Consider the following 25,150-nt stretch of genomic DNA (forward strand, 5'->3'; position numbering starts at 1 on the left):
GGGCCCACTGTAGTCTTGCTAGGCCACTAGTCACACTCTTTTCTCATGAGCTTAAGTATTCTTTTATACTGTAATATTTTCACATTACTGTCAATTCAAGATATCTCGGTTGAACATCAGTAGTGTAACCTGATCTATCACATCCAGAATTCATATATTGAGGTGTACACTGCACGGGCACCCGTAGTAGAATGCCCTTAACACCCTACTCCTTGAAATATCTCTGGTGTCCAGCTGTCAAAATATGTATTTTTTTCAAGTAAACTGTGATCATGGGCCCTTTAACTCCGAGATAGCTTTTAGAAAACCTTTTGACTTTTTCTTGGCATCAACTTTTATTTTTATTGCGCTTCCAGCATTTATGTATGTTTTATATATGTACATATTGGAGTTATTTCGCCTCAATCTATCTACAAAGTTATAGAGTGCTGTGCAAAGGCAGAGGAGTCCATATAATTGTTACTGAATATTTGTGCAGTGCAACATTCAACAACTGCATAACTCTTGGTCCACGCATCTGCTTGCGATTGTGATTTATCCTGATGAGGTTCTCCACTGTCGGTTTTCGTGGTTGGGTGAAAGTCTGCTGTCTCTGAAATGTGAGTGATAGCTCTCTTGGGTGCATTGTGCAAGGAACAAGTCAATTGAACGAGGGATGGCTTTTCTTTCAATGGCAAGTGAACATGTGGCCTACTTCTTCTGGATGGGAAAGCCTGTTTTGCTTCCCTAGTACTAGTATGTTCTCGCACCTCTGTATAGTAGAACTGCAAAATCACCGGCTTTTCTGCAACCTCACTCTATTCAATACTTTTACCAGCTCTCTCTAAATCATTACGTTTATCTGGAGAGCTAAGAATTTGGAATTCCCTAGCTGTCTCCCCTGTCAACTCTCTCTGCAGTTGTTAATTTCTGTAAATGTTTTGGCTTATGGGAGAACACGTGATGACTGAAGATATGGTCCTTTGGGTTTTTAGGTCCTTGGCATTCACCCATCCTCACACAGGAGTGCTTATGCTGCTGGAGTGCTAGCCCAATACCAGGATTTCTAAGTAAAAGCTTAGCAAAAGCAAGTACCCATTCTGCAGCACCTTTGCCTCAGCGCATTCTTATGCATGCACGCAAACCTTATCCTGTTATCCTGTTAATGGACTTCTTCCCAGGTGGCCAATATTATTCATAAGGAACAGAGGAAGAGAAGAGGGTCAGGGTAGGTTTAAGTGGGGAGTTTCAAGAGGGGTCAGGGACACAGTAGATGTAGGCTTCAGCTTCATGCAGAAGTGATCTAGGGTGCACAACTGCTGAATTTGTACTTTTTCATTCTTATTTTTCTTGATCTCATGCCATGCATAATTACTGCTTCAGAAGTTAAGGTTACTGCTTGCTGTCTTGATCTTCTTAGCTAGATACGGTGTTTTCTTCTGTGGACTGTGAGTCACTGTTCATTCCCAACTTCTGGCAACCTTTGCCCCTTGTTGTAGACCTAGAAAGCACTTGAAGCTATGAAGTTACAACTAAATACCTTCTTGTGACCTGTAACTTCACCGCTGTTTAAATCTCTAGCCTGCCCTATTACATAGTTGGGTGGGGGCTGGATCTAGGTTGTTTATCTTTAGTTTTCTTGGTCTGTCACTTGACGTCTGTACCTGTGGGTTTTTTCAGTGACTAAAATATCTGGTTGACTGCCTTGAGCATATATCCAATGGACATCTTCTGTAGATGTAGTTCAGTACAGTGGCTGGTTTATGGTGAGTTTCCTCAAGTAGAATGAAAACCACTTTGGGTCCTAAAGAATGCAGGGCTAAGAAGCCCGGAGTAAACACTCTGATAATGCAGCCTTTAGCCTTCTGGTGCCCAAAAGCACCTCTAGAGGTCCCAGAGAAGAATATAAACTTATTTTGAAATGGACCCAATACCCACGCATGTTTAAAATGTTCACCGAAAGTTTAATTATTTCACACTTTAGGAATTTGGTTTTGCTGATGTAAGGCTTAGATCTGCACTGATTACCTATGTATGTTATGAGAACGGATGGTTTCAAGATGGTTCTCTCATTAGTAGGCAATGTATATACTACGAACACTTCGAGGTTTGTTGTTCAAGGGAAGGGATGCCAGTGTAGAAAAATAAGAAAATGCTTTGATCTAGAAGACGATCAGGCAGTGGGTAAATTCCTCATTATGCTTACTTCTAACCGCATTTTTCTCACCTTATGAGACTCCTCTGATGCTAGTTTGGATTTGCACAGATGTTGCAATAGCCTCTGTGAGCTAGGTTTTGGTGACATTGGCCTGCATTGTGACTCTGTCCCACCTCCTGACATGACTACATGGAGCCGTGTATAGGTGACACTCTTGCTGACATTAGTCCCTCTTTTTGTGTGCTCATAGATGGAGATCTGGAGCTCCGCTCTTCCCAGTCAGTTTGTTTGTCTTTTTTTTTTTTTTTACCAAAGTTTTGTTTTTTTAGAATTTTTAAGGCAGTGTTAATCAATATCGGTCCCTCGAAAATTACAGGTGACATGGTGTGCAAAACAGCGATGGACTGGGATGCAGCCTGAGTGAATACCAGTGGCTGACATAAATTCAAGCATTCAATCCATCTCTTTTTTGTGTACTTTTCTACTTCTGATGCCAACGCCCTCTGTATGGCCCCTTTGGCCAAAGGGGCCAAAACTTCCTGTTGGAGCATACAGAGATGGCCCTCCATCAGCCAGTTGTAAATGGGTGGCATGAATGAGGGGGTTTCGAGAAAGCAGATAGAGTAGTCCCGTCTGTACAATTGGTAAACACTTGTCTGATCTTATGGACTGCCAGTGGGGCTAGTGATGGCAGATCCTCCAACCCCAATGGGTGCCTGTGCTTATATTAGGATTGATCTAAAGGGGTTTTGAACCTGCGGCTGCTGGGGAGGTGGGTGTGGTCTGGCCCAACCTCTGGCTGTTGTTCCCATGTGGTTTGTGGGAACCACATTCACAGCCACAAAAAGGCTAGGAAGCCTGCTGGCTTTGGCAGCTGGGTGGAAAAGGTCATAGTTGGAGGCCTCTCCTGGAGCCATGGAAGGGGTGGATAGCAGACTGCAGTAGGGTGTGGAGGGTTGTATGGAGATGCCCAAAGATCTGGCCCTAGCTCTAGCTCTTTTGTCTTTAAAGAGCTCCAGCGCTGAGAATCACTTTTCGCCAGAAAGCCAATGGTCAAAAGGTTTGGCCACAATGGAAGATTGAACATCCCTTGAAAAGCCAGTGGTTCTCAACCAGGCATGCAGTTTAAGTGCCACCAAAGACACTATCGCTCTCCCTAGCGAGTCAGTCATTTCCAGCCCACATCTGATGGTGAACTTTGCTGCAGGGCTTGGACCTCCTCTGAGACCATGGGCATCTGTCGGCAACTGAATCCCATACAGTGGTGCATGTATCAGCCCATGAGGCACACAGTGTTCATCGACCACAGTGCTAGGCTGGCAGAAGAGAAAGTCCTCCTGCCAAAGGTATCCAGCCTTTAGGATTCCCTATCCAGTGGAGTGGTTGAGAACATGCTAGGGTTGATCATAAAGGTGGAGGCTGGACCACAAAGCCCCCTGGGTGGGGTGCTGGATGTGGAAACTGGCTCCCCAGGAGCTGGGTGATGGCGGTAGGAAGTCTTCCTATGCACCAGATTCTTTAGGCAAGGCTTGGACCAGACCCAATTTTCTCCCTCTCCAGGCCTATCAAAACAAAAAGCCACTGGCTCTGACTCGGAGGCAATTGTGCTGGGCAAAGCCAATCTGGTTCATTATCAGAGTTAGAAATGTTGATAGAGGAACCAGGGCCCTAGAGCCGATTCTGTGAAAGGTAGTGGGAGGAGTCTATCTGAATCCTGCACCGGATCCATGGGGGCTGACTGGCGCCAAGAACTAACCTGCTGGTGGGACACTAGTAAGGGCCTGTCCTGAACCCAAGGGGCCAACCCAAAGGAGCCCCAGGGGGGTTGGGCTGCTCAAATATGAGATGCATATCCTTATAGAGCTCCTTGAGCTGGAGAGGGGTCACTCTGGCTCTAGGAAACTCTGGGATGTGCAGGGCAGACCAAGACACAGGCTCTGTGGAGGAAAGCTTATGGGTAAAGAACAGTGGTCCCAAGGCCATGTATATCACTATCAATGTAAAAATACATCAAATGATTGATTTTGTTACTGTCAATTAGTTCTACGGAACCAATCTAACTGTACATAAGAATAAAATGGGTAGTGTTGTTCTTACTTGCTCTACAGTCTTGTCATGTATTGGCACACATGTGTCACTTGTATGAGAGGACTGAGCAAGTTTCTAATCACACACTCAGCGCACCTGCACACTGTTTTTAATGTTTTATATATAACACTGAATAAATCCATCATTTGCTGTATCTGTATGCTGACTATGATATATATTGTCTTGTGGCCACTGTTCTTTACCCAATAAAATCCAGAGCATCTGGTACTATTGCAACACGGCAGCCCTTAAGAAAACATTTGCTAGAGGCCATTCTAACCAATTAGTGGTGGATTATTCACCAAAAAGAGCTTTAACTTAATCTCTGATTGATACTTCGCATTGCACAGCCATCATCTTATGAACAGATCCCAAATAAATGCTCCCTCAGAGGACATGGGACTACGGAGTGGACTTTAAGCAATGAAATCCTACAATTCAAAGTGGGCAATATTGCCTCCCCTGCATTGTTGGGTAGCAATACACAACTGTCTGATGAAAGCATGAACAAATCTTAGGTGTGTAGTCACAGCTTTTGACATGGTGAGATGGACCTTAAGACTCTTAGGCGGAATCCTTAAAGCCAAGGCATAATCCTTAAGGAACTCAGGAGGAATCTTTACAGCCGAGTCATAAAACAGTGTCTATCCTCCCAAACGGCCAGTCCATGAAATTCAGGCTATGATTCAGATGTTTCGGCCTCTAGCCTGGATTTCAGGGAGGTTGACTCTGAGGCTGTTGGGCCTCATGGCCTCATGCTGGTAACACATGCCTGTTGGCAGATGTGGGCTCTGCAGTGAGACCTAAACCTCCAGTGAGCGGAGCAAATGGGGAAATCTCGCCATCTTGGTTCAGATCTCAGAAGGGACTGAAAGAGCTACAATGATGGCTAAAGAATCGCGATTGTGTCAGCGACAGACCCGTTTACCTTTACCAACCAGAACTGACAGTTGTGACAGATGTGTCACTACTGGGCTGGCGTGGCAACTTGGGAGAGGCATAGATCCGAGGACTCTGGTCCCTGGCGGAGTCCAGGCTCCACATCAACTTGTTGGAGCCTCACGTGATTCAATCGACATTGAAAGCCTTTCATCAAGGAAAGGCTAGTGTAGGTTTCACAGACAACATCACCGCCATGTAGTACTACCATAAATGGTGCGGTGGGGTCATGAACCCTTTGTAAAGAGGCCCTTGGCCTCTGGATATAGATGGAACACCAGGGCACTTCCTTGGTGGTTCAATTCGTAGCAGGCTTTCCGAACACCAGGCCTGACGAACTCAGCTGTCGATGCCTAGCAGTTCACAAATGGCATCTCCATCGGGAGGTGATGCAAAAGTCTCTTTCAAGATTGGAAAGAGCCATGGTTCGATCTGTTCACCACACTAAGAACATGCAATATCAGCAGTTCTGCATGCAGAAAGTTTCCAAGGCAGCGCTCGCATGGAGACACGTTTTGTCTCGAATTAAGCTCAGGCCTCATGTGCGGCTTTCTGCCGATACCCCTCCTGTCCAAAGTTCTTAAGAAGATCAAGAATGACTGAGCCCAAGTCATACTTGTGTCTCCAGATTGGGCTTGGAGAGTATGGTATCCCAAACTCCTGAACGTGAGCATCGGTCCTCCGATCAGGCTGCTTCTTCAGGAGGATATTCTATCGCAGCAACTGGGCAGAATCTTGAACCCCGACCTGCCTACTCTCTGCCTAGATACATAGAGATTGAGCAGCAACAGTTGACTATTTTTGACCTTTCTTCCGAAGTCTGTGATGTTTTTCTGGCAGCCAGCCACCCCTTCACCAAGACAGTAGGCTCTGCCCTTGGGACAAGTTTGTGACATGGTGTGCATCCAGAAATATTGACTCTCTTTCTGCGCCCCTCTCTCAAGTTTTATTTTTTGTTTCTCTGGTCCGCAAGGGCTCTGCTCCAGGCATTTGTTATGGTTATTTGTCTGCCGTCTTAGCTTTCTTGCGGTTGCCTTCTTTGTTTAACTCACCTGGTGTGACTCATTTTCTTAAGGGACGTCATGATCTGTCTCCTCCAAGACCATTCATCCTGCACCAATGGGATCTCAACCTGGTCTTAACATTTCCCATGTACACGTCCTTTAATCCCCAGCACAACTGCCCAATTTGCTTACCATCAAATCGACTTTTGTAGTGGCCATATACCATCAGCCAAGAGAGTCTCCGAACTGCAAACACACTCTGTGCAATCTCCTTACACAAATTTCAATCCACACTCACTGGTTCGGAGGACCTGTGCTTCCTTCTTTCTGTAGGTTGTGACACCTTTTCATGTAGGCCGGAGTATCACTTTCCTACCTTCTTTCCTACACCTCACCCTTCTAAAGAAGAGGAGAGCCTCCACTGCCTGGACCCAAAAAGGGGGTTGTCATTCTACCTTGATCGTACCAAAGGCTTCTGGGTGGATGATCAACTGCTAGTTGGGTATGTTGGGTGACGCATGGAAAGGCTGGGTAGAAACGAACAACAGAACGATGGATAGTGTTCCACATAAAACTTTGCTATGCATTGGCGAAAAAGCAGTCTCCTGTGGGCTTGCACGCTCATTCCAGCAGAGCCAAAGCTGTGACCACTGTGTTAGCTTGTGTAGTCCCCGTCCTGGATATCTGCCAAGCAGCAACATGGGCGTCACTGCACATGTTCACCAAACATTGCTCTCTTTGCAGTCAGGTCTATCGTGATGGGCATTTTGCCCATTCGATCCTACCTAACTTGTTGGTCTAATCTGCTTGCAGACCCACCTCTGGGAAAGTATTGTTTGGGTATCTATTTTAAGGTAAGGAATCTGGAGCTAGAAGTCTCCATCAGATGAACTAGTCACTTGCCTTCATCTGGTAGGGACTCTGTTTTGCTGCAGATTTCCTACTCATCCTTCTAGCTCTGCAAACTGATTTCTGTATAGGGTTTACCCTTCTAAGGCCCTTAACACTGTACACCAGTGCATCAGCTTTCTCCGTGGCTCAGTTCTTTTGGCATGGAAAATCACAACAAGAAGCTGATGTCAGCACGCTGGGGTTGTGCCTATGTTGTCACTGTGCATGTCAGACAGCGCCAATGATGCGAAGCTGAACAATGCCACCTGCCAAAATGCGTGGGTACTGCTCGAGTTTCCGTATCTAGTCTGACATCTGGAGATAATTCTAAGATATGAAATCTGCTGATAGATAGTGCTTCTACCAGACAAAGCGTTATCAAGGGTAAATAACTTGTTCATTGATATAATATACCTAAACTTATTCGAAATGGCATGATCTACTTTCATTAAGAAAAGTAAGTTATCACTGTAATAGAGATTAACTACCATTGTGTTTTAACTATAGTGTTCATATTGATAAATTTATCACTAGGTTTTTGCATGATTTGATAATTGGTAATACATTGACTGGACAATTTTATGGCCTAAAATTTTCTGTTGCTGGTAATGTTTTTTAACATAATATTTAACGCTTCGACAGAAGGGTCTGTCCCATTATTAGACCCATTTTGACAAAGAGATGTTTTTAATTCAATTTATTTTCTCCAGTTGCGTTAATGGTTTATAACTTAACTTATGGGAGGTGTTTATTGTTAATTCCACCCACAGTAGAAAAATAACCACAATCTCAGTTTATAAAAATGAAACACACCGTTGTTGAAGCAACGGATCGCACTGATTTCAAATGGATCTGTAATTTCTAAGTATTCTGTTTCATTCAAGATAAATAAATATGTTTGACATCTCCCTTAACAGACTGCAGCATACAAAATTACAATTGAAAAAATGTACAACTCGAGAAGACAAGAAAGTCTCTTTGCCGGTTTCTAGTGCAGAAACTATACCCACTGACTCTTCTGTGGGCTTAGTGATCAAGCACGAGGCTGCAGAGAAAGTGAATCTAGCCAACAAAAACGTACCTCCTGGGGAGCAAAAAAAACGTATTCGAGTACATCAGAAGTGCACCACAGTGCATACAAACCAGATCTCAGGTGAGATGAGCAATTGTATTTTCTTCCTTGTTTGTACTGTGCTGGTGTTACATTGCCATATTTTTATAACTGAAACTGAAAATTATTTGTGACTTAGTTCCTTATATGAATACATGGCGGCCTCTCTGACCAGGGAATGTGCCCTTTCTTTTACTTTCCTTGTGATTGGATCAGACTGTCTTCCCAGTTCATCAATAGGAAACTAGTGCTGTCTGTCACAAACATCACTGATGACATTCTGTTGAATGCAGATTGCAGCTTTGTTGCCTGTCGGAATTTGCACACATTTGCCCTGGGAAGAAATGATCAGAAAGCTGTGGATGAAAGCAGCTGCAGAAGACTAAACAAAAAACCCTCTGACCAAGGGACATAGCTATGGACACTGCACGACAGCAATCCCCTGGCCGACCAGTGGAACGATTTTCTTCTTTTGCACTAATTAGCTTAAACTGACAGCCAGTCACAAAACATGCCCCATTCAAACACATGCTTGCCAGATCTTCTGAGGTATGTGATATCTATAAGCATTTACCACATTGTGACCATTGCTGTATGAAAGGGGAAATTATTTTCATGACCTCTCTCTGCTGAAGCCTGCTGTGAGTTACCAGCATGAAATGGATTTCCTGGCATTTTGATTAGCTGCTAGCTGTCTCTTATTATCTTTATGCTGTATGTGACCCTGTGCAACTCTCCTCTGCTTTGTGACTAGGTTCAAGTTGTATAATTACCAAAAACATACGTACATTTTTTAAAGATTAATATGACCGCAAAAACAGAAGGCCCTGACCCAAAATGTTAAGTGGAGCTACTCTGGGCATCAGAACACAGGCTCCCCAAAGTCTTGAGGCCTCTAGTTACTAATTTCTCATTTGGGGTAAGTGCTGAGACAAAAGTGTGCATAGTATGGCTTCTGGTAATGGCTCCAACTCCTTTGCCATACTAAATGTGATGCTTACAGGATAACCACACAACTAGATGAAAAGCACAGAAGATATTAGTGCAGGTATGAGGACTTGAACTACTTTGACATGGAAACCCTTGCTGCATTAGTCATCCAGCCTCCCGAGCCAAGCTTCTTGCTCGTAGCTAGCAACAACTGCTGTGCATACCACATAGAACTTTTTTCAAGGAAGGTAGTGTACTTGGATGAGTTCAAAATTAGAGTAGATATTCAGACTGGCAATCTCGCTCAACAATTTACTAAACTTTGCCCAACTTGTTACATTTTGCACACAATAGTCTTTTAGTAGCATACCATTGGACCCATTCATGAGAAATATGGCCTTTTCATCCAAATGACCAATGGCTAGCCTCCCTGTTTTGGGAAGCTCTCTATCTGATCAATGTCCATCTAACAAGCAAAGTTTTTTTGATGATTTTTACTCCTTCGGTGAAACTTTGGCTGGCAATGACACTTTGAAAAAATATACTGTAGAACCCCAGGCAGCAGAAAGAGAGCTCGCATATCTCAGTTAGGACACTATTGGCCTCAAAGTCCTCAATGAGCCACTCACTTCGGAGGAAATCCATCTTGCGATCTCATCCATGCCATTGGGTGAGACTCCTGGCCCTACACTCTAACTGTATAAACGGTTTGCACCTCTGTTAATACCCCACCTGATGATGATACATGAGGTGGCCCTCCTTGACAGATTCCTCCCGCATGACCTGAGGGTGACAATCATTACTGTCATCCTGAAACCTGACAACCTACCGGAGAACTGAGGGTCCTACCGTCCCATATCTCTTATCAACCTGAAAGTGAAGATTTTGGCCAAGGCTCTAGCCACCCATCTGGCAGCCGTGATTTGCTCAATAGTACTTGCAGACTAGAATGGATTTATGCCACAGAGGAGCACCCGCAACTGCCTGCGGCTGCTCCATGTAGCTCTGGCCTGGTCGGGTGAGCTGAGGGGCGAGACTATGCTGCTCTTGGTAGACATATAGTGTCTTCACTGTACTTCACAAAATGGGGTTTGGTCCCCGTTTTTTCAGGTGGGTTTCGATCCTCTATACCAGGTTGTGGGGCCCAGGTTTAAGGCAAAGGGGTCCTCTCTATCCGTTTCCCAATTGAGAGAGGCACTCCCCAGGGTTGTCCTTTCTCATCCATGCTATTCTCCTTAGTAACAGAACCCCTGGCGGAATTAATTTGCATAGACATCCGGTTGTGGATTTGTGGATTTGATTGGGGATGGCGAGAGGACGATGGGGTCTCACTATAAACCAATGATATGCTCTCTTTATTCAAGAGCCCCGCCAAACCCTCCCGAGAGATTTTTGACATCTATTGGGACAGCCTCAGGCCTAAGGGTCAACTTGTCCAACTCTTCTCTGATACCAATCTGAACAGTGGAATCAGGAGACAGGGTGGATCCCTGCCTGCCTATAGTGGGTGATAGTTTCTTCTACCTGGGCATGACAGTTGCACTGTCCCAAGCGAGATACTGGGATCCCAATGTTCTCCCCTTAGTGGCTTGAATGCGATGGGATAAGACTGAGTAGTCCAAACTTTTGCTGTCAATGACAGGTCTGGGAGCCCTACTTAAAATGGTAGCTCTGCCACTCCTACTATATGTGCTGCAGAATTATCCATTTGATACACTACCCTTGTTCTTCATTGAACTCCAGTTGCACATTTCCACATTTATCTTGGCCGGGAAGATCACCAAGGTGTCGTTTCTGAAGTGTTGTTGTTCCTGTATGAAGCCAGGGTGGGCTGGACAGATGTTCACCTGTACTACTGAGTCGCACAGGTAGTCACCGTAGATGACTGGTAACAGGCAGACAGAGGGGCCCAGGCACACAGACGAGTAAAGGGGTCTCCACCGTTTTCTGTAGTAAACCTACTTGCGTTCAATGAAAATCATTCAGCACTACAAATATTATTAGAATTTTAATACTGACCATGTCAGACAAGTTTACATCTCTGCTTCAAATATACACTTTCTGGGTTTTGTAGGCTGGGCTTCACACATGAGAGCTACTTATGGGTAGCTTGAGAGCTACTAGTAGCTCACAAGCTACTCGTTGGAGACACCTGGACTAGAAATTGCACTTCTGCAGCCTTGCCGCCTGCTGTCATTGCTGTACAGCCAGGGACACCCACCTTCCCTCCCTCTGGTAACCCAGGTCCCTCCCATTTGCTGGCACTCAGAGCTTCATCATATGCAATGCTAAGGTACACTCACACGAGCCACTCCCTGGTGGCATGGGATGTGGTTGGCTGAATGGATGGATTAAGTTTATGGAACCTTATCAGCATCCCCACTTTGAGAGATGTCTGGAGTGATGGACATATGCTCTCCTTTCAAGTGCTGGTGGATGACTTCTGCCTTCATCCCTCACAGTTTTATCTGTGCGTGCAGCTGCGGCATGCCTTAGTGCGCTATAAAGGTAAGCTTACAACGCTCCCCAAATTTAATCTAGTCCAATGTAAGTTGGTGACTGACACATTGGGCAGGGGTGGGATATCTCAGCTCTACAAATTCCTGGCTACAAATACACCCGACCCCCTGAAGGTACTGTGGTCCAGGTGGGAGGAAGACACAGGTACCCTGGATGACGATGACTGGGTTGAGGCAATGATGGCCCTGAGGACGCTGGCAATATTGATGCAACTATGCCTGATACAATTTAAATACTTCAATAGAATTTACTACTCTCCTGAGAGCCTCTGACTCATGGTCCACTATGCCTACGCTGCGACCCCCACACCTCCCCCCCAAACCCCAGAGGCACCTTTTATCACACTATCTAGACATGCCCAGCAGCACAGGCGTACTGGGTATCAGTCAGACACAGAGGGAAGCTGATTGGTATCCCATTAAAACTAGACTCTAAAATCATGGTATTGAGAATGATAGAATCAGTGGGGAACTCCAGGGCCACCCTCTCACTCCTTGCAATGACATATGTGGTGGCCTAGAGGGATCTAGCAAGACACTAGAGGGTCGAGCAGGCCCCATCCCCACAAGAATGGATCTGTAGCATGGACTCGTGCTGCTCTCGAGAAACTGGTATGCAAGGCGAGGGGCGTCCAACAGAAGTTCAACCGAATCTGGGGAGTGTGGGACGAAAATTCGGACTTTTATTGGCTGTGCCCAACTGTAATTGCTCAAACTATTCCCTCTAAGTGACAGTAACTGGTGTCTACACTGGTGTGGTATATATACTGTTCACATTATTAGCATTGCCCAGTGTTTCTACGGTGGCCTCACAGCTTGAGCTCGCTTTTGTACTGTTTATGTTGATCATCATAAAAGCAATAAAATGTGTTATATAAAAAAAAGAAATAGTATACTCAAAGAAGTCATGTGCTTAATATGTAGACATTTTCAAAATATTTCCCTGTAGTAGAAGGCAGTGTTGCCAGTATTCTAGCTAGAAGAACTAAAACAAACCAGGGCTTGCATTTTTGTTCCATTTAAAGAGAACAAGTATGCACTGCTGCTTCTGGAGTAGCATCGAACATATTTGTTCATGTTTGGCACTTTCTCTTAAAGAGAAAAGCAATATAACTGGTGAAATAAAGGCCTGAGACTACACACTTCCCACCTTCAGGACCTGTTGCATTATCTAAAAGATTATAACTACCAAGAAAGACAAGAAAGAAGGATTCTCAAGTTATGTACCAAGGACGACGACTCGCCTCAAGAGATCAGACTGTCTTTTTGCTCACATTTCAGAAGAAAACTGAAAATAAACCTTTTCTGCAGACTGCTTTTTCACTATCAGTAGGAATCATTCAGAAACCTTCATAGTTATAGATATTTGAAAATCCACACATTATTGTTTTTTTTAGTTCAGAAAGTTTTTATTGAAGGTTTATACAAGTAAACGCATAAACATAACAAAAGGGAAGCACTGTGTTAATTTCAAAGATAATGAATTATTCACTGTGAATACAAAAGATCCTTTGACCGTATAGAAGCTGATCTATTGGGGGGGGGGGGTAAGACACAGAAGAAAGAATGACATCATAACATGTATGTCTCATAGTGTGTCATGCTTCTCGAAGAAAAACTGAAAACGAGAGCTGAAAAAGAAGACTAACTGTTAGACCTGGCATCCTTGGCATGGTCTCCCCTGTATTTTTTGCCTCTGCTTCCCATGTTTGACTGTGTGCTGGACTCTGTTTTTGCTGTTTTTGGTAATCTGGGCACTTTACCACTGCTCACCAATTGGCTTTTCCACGATTTACATATTTGATTTACTAGTAAATCCCTAGTAGATTGCCCTAGAGGTGCTCAGGGCCTGTAAATCGAATGCTACTAGTGGGCCTGCAGCACTCTGGAGCCCTCTAAACATGGCTCAAACCTGCCACTGCAGTGTCTGTGCAGTTTTAAACTGTCAATTCGACTTGGCAAGTGTACCCACTTGCCAGACCCAAACCTTACCTTTCTATACATGGAAGGCACCCCTAGGTTAGGCCCTAGGTAGCTCCATGGGCACAGTACAGTGTATATTAAAGGTGGGACATGCAGTGATGTGTTTTAGATGTCCTAACAGAGAAGTACTGCCAAATTCGGTTTTCACTGTTTCAAGGCCTATCTCTCTCATAGGTTAACATGGGGGCTGCCATTAAATATTATTAAAGTGCAGTTTCCCTTTGAGAGCAGATAGAAATTTAGAGTTTGGTGTCCCTGAACTCACAATTTAAAAATATACCTTTTAGTAAAGGTGGTTTTTAGGTTGTTAGTTTGAAAATGCCACTTTTAGAAAGTAGGCATTTTCTTGATTTAACCATTCTGTGACTTCTCCTGTTTGTGGATTTTCTATCTGGGTCAGACTGACAGTTCAAATCCCCTCTAGACAGTGAGATGAAGGGAGCTGGGGTGTAGCCTGCATATCCTGATGAGCCATCTGAACTAGAGTGGTGGGAGGAGTGGTCACTTAGACCTGAATGGGCTGTGCCTTCCCTCACACAATGCAGTCTCGAACACCTGAATGGGCTGTGCCTGCCCTCACACAATGCAGTCTCGAACACCCTGGGGTGTGTCTGGGGCCTAGCCTGGGCAAGGCAGGATCTTGTGCACAACAGAGACTTTCCTTTGAAGTTTGACAACTTCAAAGGCAGAAAGGGTTAAAAGAAGTGGACCCAAAACCCCAGACTTTAGATTATTTCGAGATCACTTTTGGAATCAAGAGGAACCTCTGCCAAGGAAAAGAACTGAGGAGAAGTGCTGCCCCTGCTTGTGACTGTGCTTTGTTGGGCTATCCTGCAGTTGCTGCTTCTTCCTGTGAAAGGGGACAAAGACTGGACTTTGTTGTGCATTCCTTCTTGAGAGGTATCTCGAAGGGCTTGGAGTAGAGCTTGCCTCCTGTTTTGAAGCCTCAGGAACAGCAAAGGCTTCATCATCCAGTTTAGAGTCTACATGCCGTGGACTCTAGCTTGTCAGAGGGTGCCATTCTACTTCCTGGGCCCCTGAAAGTGAGTTTCTGGAGATATCCTGTGAAGCGATACCTGACCATGCAACTTCTGCATGCAACTTCTCTAAGGATGCCACTGCACGGAACCCGCGACGCCGCCTGCACTTGAAGCCGTGGACCTCGCAGAAGCGCGATGACCCCAGTGACTCCACAGGCCTCGCATCACCGCTGATCCCGCATGACTTCGCTGAGATCGGAGTGTCGTAGCACCTTCGTTCGTGACACCCTACTCTGTTGCGGCACCTGTGACCCCGTGACGTGAGCACGACCCCGTGAAGTCGCCCTGCAGGATTGTGACTTCACCGGACTTTGTATCTGCTGGAGGTACCAAGGGACCGACACCTCGCAACCGACACGCCTCACCTCCACCGCTCTGCAGTCAGGACCCGACGCCGCTGCGCGATGCCTCTGCTGTTCTGCCCCGTAGCACCGGAACTGACGCCGCATCAGATCCAGCGATGCCTCGCTCCCTAACTCCTTGCATCAGCCTGTTTTTTTCTTGTTTTACAAAGGTACTGTACCTGGGGTATCTACGACTCCGTAAGTGGCGCCAGTGGCGGGGCATTGTAGGAACCGACTCCGTCACGACATCTCTTAACATCAAATTGCAGCATTTGTGCCTCTAGGCACTATTTTTGTGTTTTTGAGTGCTAAGATCATATTTTTAATGGTGTATTGTGGATTCTTATCGTACTTGGTCTTGTTTATTTAGATAAAATATTTACTATTTTTCTAAACCTGTGTTGTCTTTTTGTAGTGGTTCACTGTATACTGTGTGTTGGTACAAATACTTAACACATTGTCTCTGAGTTAAGCCTGCCTGCTCGTGCTAAGCTACCAAGGTTGTGAGTGGAGGTTAACTGAGTGTGATTCTGACTAAAGTGAGGGTCCTTGCTCGGACAGGGGACAGCCTGACTGCCAACCAAAGACCCCATTTCTAACACTAACTCAGAAAGAAAGAGGTCCCACATTAGAGTCTGGGCTAAAAGATTGCGGTTACGTTGTAAAAAACGTCAGTCTAGTGGAGTGGTCTCCAAACCTTTTAATGCCGCGCCCCCCCAGTTGCAAAAATAAAAATCATTGGGCCCCCCTCAGAATTTTTCACAATAATTTTTTTAAGATGGCAATGTTTAAATATGTCTAGACCTATTTGAACATTGCAGTTCAATACTGTTACCTTTTTAAAAATGCAATAATATGCTTCTGCTTAAAACAAAGGCCTGTTATCTGTATAATGCTGCTTTTGGCCAGAGTCTGGCTCCCACTAGGATCACTTGAAGCCCTCCTAGGGGGACCCGCCCCCCAGTTTGAAGACCTCTGGTGTAGTGTGTATATATGTGAGCAATAACATTAATTTGCTGAGAATTGAGACGTGATATTTAAATCAAGACTGAAAAATATATTATAAATTTATGGTGGTTTAATGCACTCAAGGTATTCATCCAGTTTGTTTAATAAAGGAGAGCTCACCAAGATCCAGGGGAGTTGTTGCACTAAAATAAGTTCTACGCCTCTAAAATATCATAGACATTTCCACCATGTGTGGCTCAAGAATTTCCCCAGATCTTTCCATTTATTTAAAATCCTTTTGTGTGCTAACTTGAACAGTAAACCTAGATAACTTGTTTTCAAGGGAAGGGCCAATACCTGCATAGGTGAAGTTGGTGAAGGATGAGAGGTGAATGATATTGTGTATGTGTAAGTAAGTTGAATGAACCCCAGAACGAACGTTGTAATAGAGAGTCAAAAAACATGTGTGTGAGATTGACAGCATTTGTTTTATAGCTCCAACAGATGTTAGTCAGTGTTAGACTCAAATTGTGTAGTCTGTCTGATGTTAGGAAAATTGTGTGGAGAAGTAAAAATTTGGTCTGAGGTAGGTTATGGCTGACTACTTTTTATAGCAAGCATTCTGCTATATTTTAGACCATAACTTCACAAGAAGTCTTGTAGAATTATTTTTTTCCCATTTAGTTGGCCATTTTATTTGTAGAGACTTCAGTGAGTTAGTGGATGAGGGTTTTAATAATTTGTAGATTTTGGAAACTACATGACCACCCTTCTTGATTTTATCAATTAGCGATATGATCAAACGGTTGTGCTGAGGAGATGTTAGTTGTTTGGTTGCCACTACTTTCAACTTTAAAAAAACCTATACAATTAAGCATTCTCCGAACTATAAATGTGTTGTAGATTATCAAAAGAACAGATGTTCACTTTGGATCCTAGGTCTTCAATTAGAAGAACCCCTTTTTTTTTTTACTCCATTTCTGAGCAATGATTGTAATTCCTCCCATTCTGATTTTTGGATTAGGCCACAAAGATGCTATATTGGAATTTTCATTTTTAACATATGAAAGTTTGCCGTCAGTACTTAAAAATGTTCTACTGGTATTAACAATAATTTGATTCTGAAGAACTGGAATGTTTTTCTCAGTGGTAAGGATGGATAACAGTGATAGATCTTTCACCAAGAGATTTTCCAGAGTGATCCAGGGCAAAGTGTATAGCTATCATTCTTAAATCAGGATATAAACATATTTCCTGGCTAAATAGATAGACTGAAATCTTCCAATATCCACCAGGTTAACGCCACCTAGATAGTCGGGAAGCCTTATTTATTTTAGTGAAATACATTATTTCTTCCCATTCCACAAGAATTTGTTAATCAGTTTGTCTATAGTAATTTAACACCCCTCCCCTAGCAAGTAATGGGCATCATGCTTAATTTATGGAGTAATAATCATTTTAATAGATTCTACCTTAATCCCCCTCACCCCCAAGTAAGGATCTGACCAGGAATCTATTATTGAAGAAATCTTCTTGATCACTAAATGTTCATTGTAGCTCTGGGATTCTCTGAGATCATCCTTGTCTTTTTGCCAGGTTAGACCTGAATGTCCCAGGATAGATTTGTTACAATGGATGTAAAATTGACAGATTTCAGATTTGTCCCTGTTTAGGGAATAGCCTGCAACGTTAGAATAAACACCAGTAGTTTTAGTAAGGACTGGTATTGCTATGACCGCCTGTTCAGAGAGATATCGTCTGCATATGCAGCTGTCTTAAAGGGAGTATTTCTAAATGGGATTCCAGTAATTTTTAGATTCTGATTAATTGACAGCAGAAGACGTTCAATAGCAAATAAGAAAAAAGCTGGAGATAGTGGACACCCTTGTCTAGTTCCCTGCTTTAAAACGAAAGATTCAGAGATAATGCTTCCGACCTTGACTCTTGCTCTAGGACGATGGTATATGGCCATGGTTATCGTAATGAAGTTTTCTTCCAAATTAAGTGTCTTAAGTACATTGAATAGAAAAGGCCATGCCACCTTTTCGAAGGCCTTCTCAGCATCATTTGTTAACACCACCACTGATGATGTTTTGTGTCTAGCTATTTCGATGGAGTGATCTTATATTATCACTCACCAAGCAACCTTTCATAAAGCCTGCCTGGTACGATCAAATCAGAAATAGTAATACTAGTTCTGATCTCTTTTTAGATTTAAGTCTTTGCCATCTTTCAGGATAAGACTATCGCCTCAGCTGAAGTACCTGTGGTTTCTCCAGATAATTCAAGTTGCTTGGAGAGATCCATTAATTAGTCTTTCAGATCACTCCAGTAGGTCTCATAGAATTTTGCTCTCAAACAATCTGGGCCTGGTGATTTCATGACTCTGAGCTGTTTGATAGCTGAGTGACCCTCCTCTGAATAGTTAATTTTAAGAGATGAGTTTGTTCATTATTGTGTTTGGATAGATTTAGGTTTCATAGACAAATGTATCCTTCATCGTAGTTAACAGTTTTGTTACCATTATATAGATCTTTATAAAATTTCAAGATGATTCAAGAAACCTCTTGAGGTTCAGAATGTATCTTCCCAATTTTATATTTGATTATGACGACCTGATTTCTACTTTGTTTCTACTTAAAATAGTGTTCTTGTTGTTTCCCTGCATTACTACCTTCACAAAGTTTGTTACAGTTTTTTTGTTATCTACTGACTTGTTCTTTTGCTTATAATGTTGTTATAGTCATATTTTGTATTGTTAAGTAGTTCTAAGACTGCCCTACCTTTCTGTGGTACAAATTGCAGTTCAAGGTTTTTAATCTCGAGTTCTAATAGTTCCTCCTGTTTATTCACTTATTTATTCATTTGGGCCAGTACTTGTATCACAGTTCCTCTAATCATTGCCTTAAATGCATCCAATTGTAACTGTGGGTGGAAATCTCCTTAAGAGTTGTCTTTGAAATAATCTCTAATTGCAGCCTGAATCCACTTACAAAAGTAACAAGTCCTGTAGAATTTCAGGATTTAAGAGCCAACTTTTATCTTTTTGTGCAGGTGTAGTCCAGTGGAGTGACATAGCAATGACTGAGAGATCAGAAATTACCCGAAGTTCGTTGGAATATTTAATCATTGTTCTAACCATGTTGTCCGAGATTAAAATTATCTCTATTCTAGAGTGTGTTTGGTGAGTATGGGGGGAAAAAGGTTTAGCCCCTTTCGGCCGAATGCCGAAGGCCCCAGGAAACCTTCTTAACATATTTATCACAGATTTTATAAAGTATTTTATACGATGGGCAAGCTTTCTTATTGGATAGTCTGTCCAAGGCCATATCCATGGAAAGGTTAAAATCTCCTCCAAACAAGATAATAGCATCTTGATTTTTTTTTAGTAAGTCATTAAGTTTGTTCCAAAACTTTATGTTGCTGCTATTGGGAGCATAGACATTAAGTACCGAAAATTTCTGAACTGGATCTGTCTGCAGCAGCTTTCGGACAAGACCTGGTCCAAGGTAGTGCAGCAAGTGAAGTAAGTGTCTTGCAACCCAAGTGTCCTCTTCACACATTCAGTTATGTACACCAAGCTCACCTTTCCCCACAATGCATCCGATCTATGTTTCCAACCATAGCCCCTGAATGCCCTAAGTGTAAGTTGACGACTGCGGGGTTTTACCTCATGGTATAGGGCTGCCCGGTACTACAGGTGTTCTGGCAGGAGATTACTGCTAAATTGGCCGAACTCGCAGACCATACCCTCGCACCTATGTCCGAATCCTGTTTGTTGGGTATACGCCCAAGTCTAAAGGGGACAAACACTTATATAGGTTCGTTGACCTGGCTTTTGCACTGTTCAGATAGCGATGCCATGTAAGGCACCCACAGCTCCCAACCTCCGGCACTGGCTGTTCACATTGCTGTCTTGGGCGCAAGCAGAAGTGAACACCCTTCGGCTCCTTAGGATGAGAGGTGACTCCAGAACAGGTGGGGAAAGTTGTGAAGTCTAGCTCACTAACATTGGGGCAAAAATTATGTACACCCATCGTGAAGATGACAATATTCCCTAGTCATAGACACCACATTTCTACTGCAGAAGATCTGCATGATGGCAGGAAAGTTTCAAAGAGAGGGAGCACACTGCCTGCACTCCAGCAACAAAGTATAACCTCAAAGCATCATGGTAAATGCAGTCGATTCGTAGACCGTTCAAAAAGTGAAAAGTCTTTCACCTCTGTAGGTGCAGCAAGTGTTGTATACCTCTGTACATGTGTTTCTGGGTTTAGCCCGTCATCAGCAGGGAGCAGCGTGGACTAGGGGCTTGCTTGGAATGCTGCCAAATGTCTTTTCAGGTTTAAGTACCGCTCATGGCGCACAGGTGCCTCCCAAGGCTCGTCAGCCGTGGCTCAAAGGAGCCATCAAAAGACAGTTTCATAGAGAGGGGGCACACTGCCTGCACTCCAGCAACAAAGTATAAACCCAAAGCATCATGACAAATGCAGTCGATTCGTAGTCCATTCAAAAAGTAAAAAGCTTAATCCGCTTAATATAAGACCCCCCCCTTCTTCCACTCTCCCCTAAGAGCTGCTTCCACCCTGAGTATTTGTAGGTGACCCATGCCACAATGCGTGAACTCGCATGGTGTGTGTGTGTGTGTGCGCGCGTACACACACACACACACACACACACGCGGACATCTACATATCAACTCTGTTTTGATGCGCATGCCTTTCGTCAGATCTCAATGCTTTCAAACAATTGACACTACTCTCTTTCCTTATAGATAGAGATTCCACTGTTTAAACTTTTATAGTTTTTTATTTCTTTTATTTTCAATTAGTTTCCCCTTCTCCCCTTTAAAGTTGCAAGCTCCTGTTCTATTTTAAGTGAATGATGTCTGGCTTGAAAGCTTCCACAAACTCTCACTGATGTTTTTTTGCTGGAACAATGTTTTCTTATATGCCTAAAATCAATAAAAATATGTTAAAAAGGGTATGTAAAATTCCTTACCTGCTTGAACTAATTTATTAAAAATCCATCCCCCTTCTTTTTCAATGTGAGTATCTGGAACCAAAATGTTGGAGTGTTTCTCTAGCACTGTGAGAACCGTTCTTTTTGTTACTGGCGAAAGAACGGAGTACCTTCCCCACCCAGCGACTACCTAAAGTAGTTATGTCTTTTTCTGTAATTTTAGTTACTTGTAGACACACAATATCCCCTTTAGTTTCCTAGAAGTAGCAGTTTTCCTCCTTTTAACCAATGTAACTTTGACATTTATGGACACTATTTTTAAACAATCATTTATGTGGCAATGAAGGCCAGGAACCAAAGTATGTAGGTAGAATACAGGAGAGGAAGTCCCCTGTGAATTATGTAAGAGCCCAAATGGTGTGCACATTGATAATTAGCACTTCAGTGGCCAGGGTAACCAACACGTTTTCTGAAGGGTCGGCTGTAAGTAGTGCCAAATAAAAACAACAGCACAGAGAATAACAGAAAAGCAGGGAAAAAAGAAAATTATGCTCAGGGTTTCTCCTTACCCCTCTATAACATCCCCCATCCACCTCCCCAACTCTGAAATTAAAAACGAGTGGTAGCAACCAGAACTAAAACCCCAACAGACACAACTCCCCCAAACCCTCCCATTAACAGAAAATAAGGTTAGGTCATTGATAACTAAGGTTACTGAAAAGGTGAACCCCCAAACACGAAGAACAAGATGTTATAGTAACGCATGTCAACAGAGTCCTTAGATGGGTTAAAATTTACAAGTACTGAACATGAAATTAGTGACAAGGGGCCAGATGTAGCAAGGCTTTTGCAGCTCGCAAACAGCTAAACAAAAGTCACATTGCAATGCCCGTTCCCATTTTGCGAGTCGGTAACCTGATTAATAGGAATGGGTGTTCCCCTTCCTATTTGCGAGTCGCATCGAGATGCAGAATTGCTTTGTGACGGCGAACGCAGTCGCAAAGCAATTCGCAGTTACCACCAGTGTCACACTGGTGGTAACCCATTCGCGAAAGGGAAGGGGTCCCCATGGGACCCTTCCCCTTTGTGAATGGCCCTGAAAACATTTTTTCAGAGCAGGCAGTGGTCCTATGGACACGTTTCATTTTTTCGTTTGTAATGCATCTTGTTTTCCTTTAAGGAAAAAGGGCTGCATTACAAAAAAAAAAACTGCTTTATTTAAAAGCAGTCACAGACATGGTGGTCTGCTGTCTCCAGCAGGCCACCATCCCTGTGAGTGCTGCGACTCGCAAGGGGGTTGCAAATTGCGACCCACCTCATTAATATCAATGAGGTGGGCCTTTGCAACCCCCTTGCAACTCGCAGATGGTGTCAGGGACACCATTCTGCATCCGGCTTTGCGACTCACAATTTGCGAGTCGCAAAGCCGGAATTTCCTACATCTGGCCCTAAATATCAGATAATTGAAAGCAGACCATTGTCTAAATTATACATGACAAATGGGGCAAGTGAAGAACTTTAGTTTAAGCCTTAAGGGTGGGTATAAGCAAGTCGTACGATTGTTAATATCAACACAAACGCCTCACTACATGTGTTGGAGTACTAAAGCGAAAATGCTGAAACAAGTTTACTAGCTTATTAGAGCCAGGTTGAAGTGTCGATAAAGATTGTGATCATATAAAAGGAGTCATGGGATAATCAAGATTAATGTTGGAAAAACACAGCTATTGCATTGCAGTGCATTTCAAGAAAGGGTAATTGGTATTCGCCTGCTAGGGTGTACTCCATGTTGAAATGGAAATTACAACTTCTTTCATCCCAAACTACATTGCTGAAAACTAAGTGATGTTTAGAGTTTGAGGTGTCCATTTTTCTGAGTCTTGAAGATGTACTAAGAAAGTAAGCAGATCTTGCCGTCATAGAAAATCTGTGGCTTTCTTGTGCAATCAATTCTGAGTCAAGCCAGGCCTATGAAAGAACATGGAATGTTCATGTCACACAGTTTAGGCCGTAGGGCTAGAAATCCCTTTCAGGTTTATACCGTGTCTTTAGAGCAGTGGTTCCCAACCTGTGGTCCGGGGACCTCTGGGGTTCCACAAAGCCTCATCAGGGGGTCCGAAACTGCTTAGAAAATGAAATATTATTGACAGGTTAGGTCCCCAGCTTTCAGTAATGACTCAGTGGGGGTCCATGGATTCCAATAATGATTCTGTGAGGGTCCCCCGAGTTCCAGTAATGCTAAAGTGGGGGTACACAGAAGTCAAAAGGTTGGGAACCGCTGCTTTAGAGTAATCTTGTGAGAAGCTGATCTTCTTACCTTCTCATGTGTAAGGAAATGCCTCCTTGGCATGGTTGCCCCCTGACTTTTTGCCTTTGCTGATGCTATGTTTACAATTGAAAGTGTGCTGAGGCCTGCTAACCAGGCCCCAGCACCAGTGTTCTTTCCCTAACCTGTACTTTTGTATCCACAATTGGCAGACCCTGGCATCCAGATAAGTCCCTTGTAACTGGTACTTCTAGTACCAAGGGCCCTGATGCCAAGGAAGGTCTCTAAGGGCTGCAGCATGTCTTATGCCACCCGGGAGACCTCTCACTCAGCACAGACACACTGCTTGCCAGCTTGTGTGTGCTAGTGAGGACAAAACGAGTAAGTCGACATGGCACTCCCCTCAGGGTGCCATGCCAGCCTCTCACTGCCTATGCAGTATAGGTAAGACACCCCTCTAGCAGGCCTTACAGCCCTAAGGCAGGGTGCACTATACCATAGGTGAGGGTACCAGTGCATGAGCATGGTACCCCTACAGTGTCTAAACAAAACCTTAGACATTGTAAGTGCAGGGTAGCCATAAGAGTATATGGTCTGGGAGTTTGTCAAACACGAACTCCACAGCACCATAATGGCTACACTGAAAACTGGGAAGTTTGGTATCAAACTTCTCAGCACAATAAATGCACACTGATGCCAGTGTACATTTTATTGTAAAATACACCCAAGAGGGCACCTTAGAGGTGCCCCCTGAAACTTAACCGACTATCTGTGTAGGCTGACTAGTTTTAGCAGCCTGCCACAAACCGAGACATGTTGCTGGCCCCATGGGGAGGGTGCCTTTGTCACTCTGAGGCCAGTAACAAAGCCTGCACTGGGTGGAGATGCTAACACCTCTCCCAGGCAGGAATTGTCACACCTGGCGGTGAGCCTCAAAGGCTCACCTCCTTTGTGCCAATCCAGCAGGACACTCCAGCTAGTGGAGTTGCCCGCCCCCTCCGGCCAGGCCCCACTTTTGGCGGCAAGGCCGGAGAAAATAATGAGAAAAACAAGGAGGAGTCTCTGGCCAGTCAGGACAGCCCCTAAGGTGTCCTGAGCTGAAGTGACTCTAACTTTTAGAAATCCTCCATCTTGCAGATGGAGGATTCCCCCAATAGGGTTAGGATTGTGACCCCCTCCTCTTGGGAGGAGGCACAAAGAGGGTGTACCCACCCTCAGGGCTAGTAGCCATTGGCTACTAACCCCCCAGACCTAAACACGCCCTTAAATTTAGTATTTAAGGGCTACCCGGAACCCTAGAAAATTAGATTCCTGCAACTACAAGAAGAAGGACTGCCCAGCTGAAAACCCCTGCAGCGGAAGACCAGAAGACGACAACTGCCTTGGCTCCAGAAACTCACCGGCCTGTCTCCTGCCTTCCAAAGATCCTGCTCCAGCGACGCCTTCCAAAGGGACCAGCGACCTCGTCATCCTCTGAGGACTGCCCCTGCTTCGAAAAGACAAGAAACTCCCGAGGACAGCGGACCTGCTCCAAGAAAAGCTGCAACTTTGTTTCCAGCAGCTTTAAAGAACCCTGCAAGCTCCCCGCAAGAAGCGTGAGACTTGCAACACTGCACCCGGCGACCCCGACTCGGCTGGTGGCGATCCAACACCTCAGGAGGGACCCCAGGACTACTCTGATACTGTGAGTACCAAAGCCTGTCCCCCCTGAGCCCCCACAGCGCCGCCTGCAGAGGGAATCCCGAGGCTTCCCCTGACCGCGACTCTTTGAACCTAAAGTCCCGACGCCTGGGAGAGACCCTGCACCCGCAGCCCCCAGGACCTGAAGGACCGGACTTTCACTGGAGAAGTGACCCCCAGGAGTCCCTCTCCCTTGCCCAAGTGGAGGTTTCCCCGAGGAATCCCCCCCTTGCCTGCCTGCAGCGCTGAAGAGATCCCGAGATCTCTCATAGACTAACATTGCGAACCCGACGCTTGTTTCTACACTG

General features: G+C 44.3%; 1 protein-coding gene across 2 annotated transcripts in view; it reads left to right on the top strand.

The window, feature by feature from the left end:
• KDM4C (lysine demethylase 4C) overlaps nt 1–25,150 on the top strand; it is a 1,395,856-nt gene that overhangs the window by 684,512 nt on the left and 686,194 nt on the right. For both annotated transcript variants that reach the window (XM_069230128.1, XM_069230129.1), the window contains exon 10: nt 7,977–8,212. In XM_069230128.1, the coding sequence (XP_069086229.1) occupies nt 7,977–8,212 (236 nt within the window). The remainder of the gene's footprint in view (nt 1–7,976; nt 8,213–25,150) is intronic.

This window comes from Pleurodeles waltl, chromosome 1_1 (assembly GCF_031143425.1).
Source record: "Pleurodeles waltl isolate 20211129_DDA chromosome 1_1, aPleWal1.hap1.20221129, whole genome shotgun sequence".
Lineage (NCBI taxonomy): Eukaryota > Metazoa > Chordata > Amphibia > Caudata > Salamandridae > Pleurodeles > Pleurodeles waltl.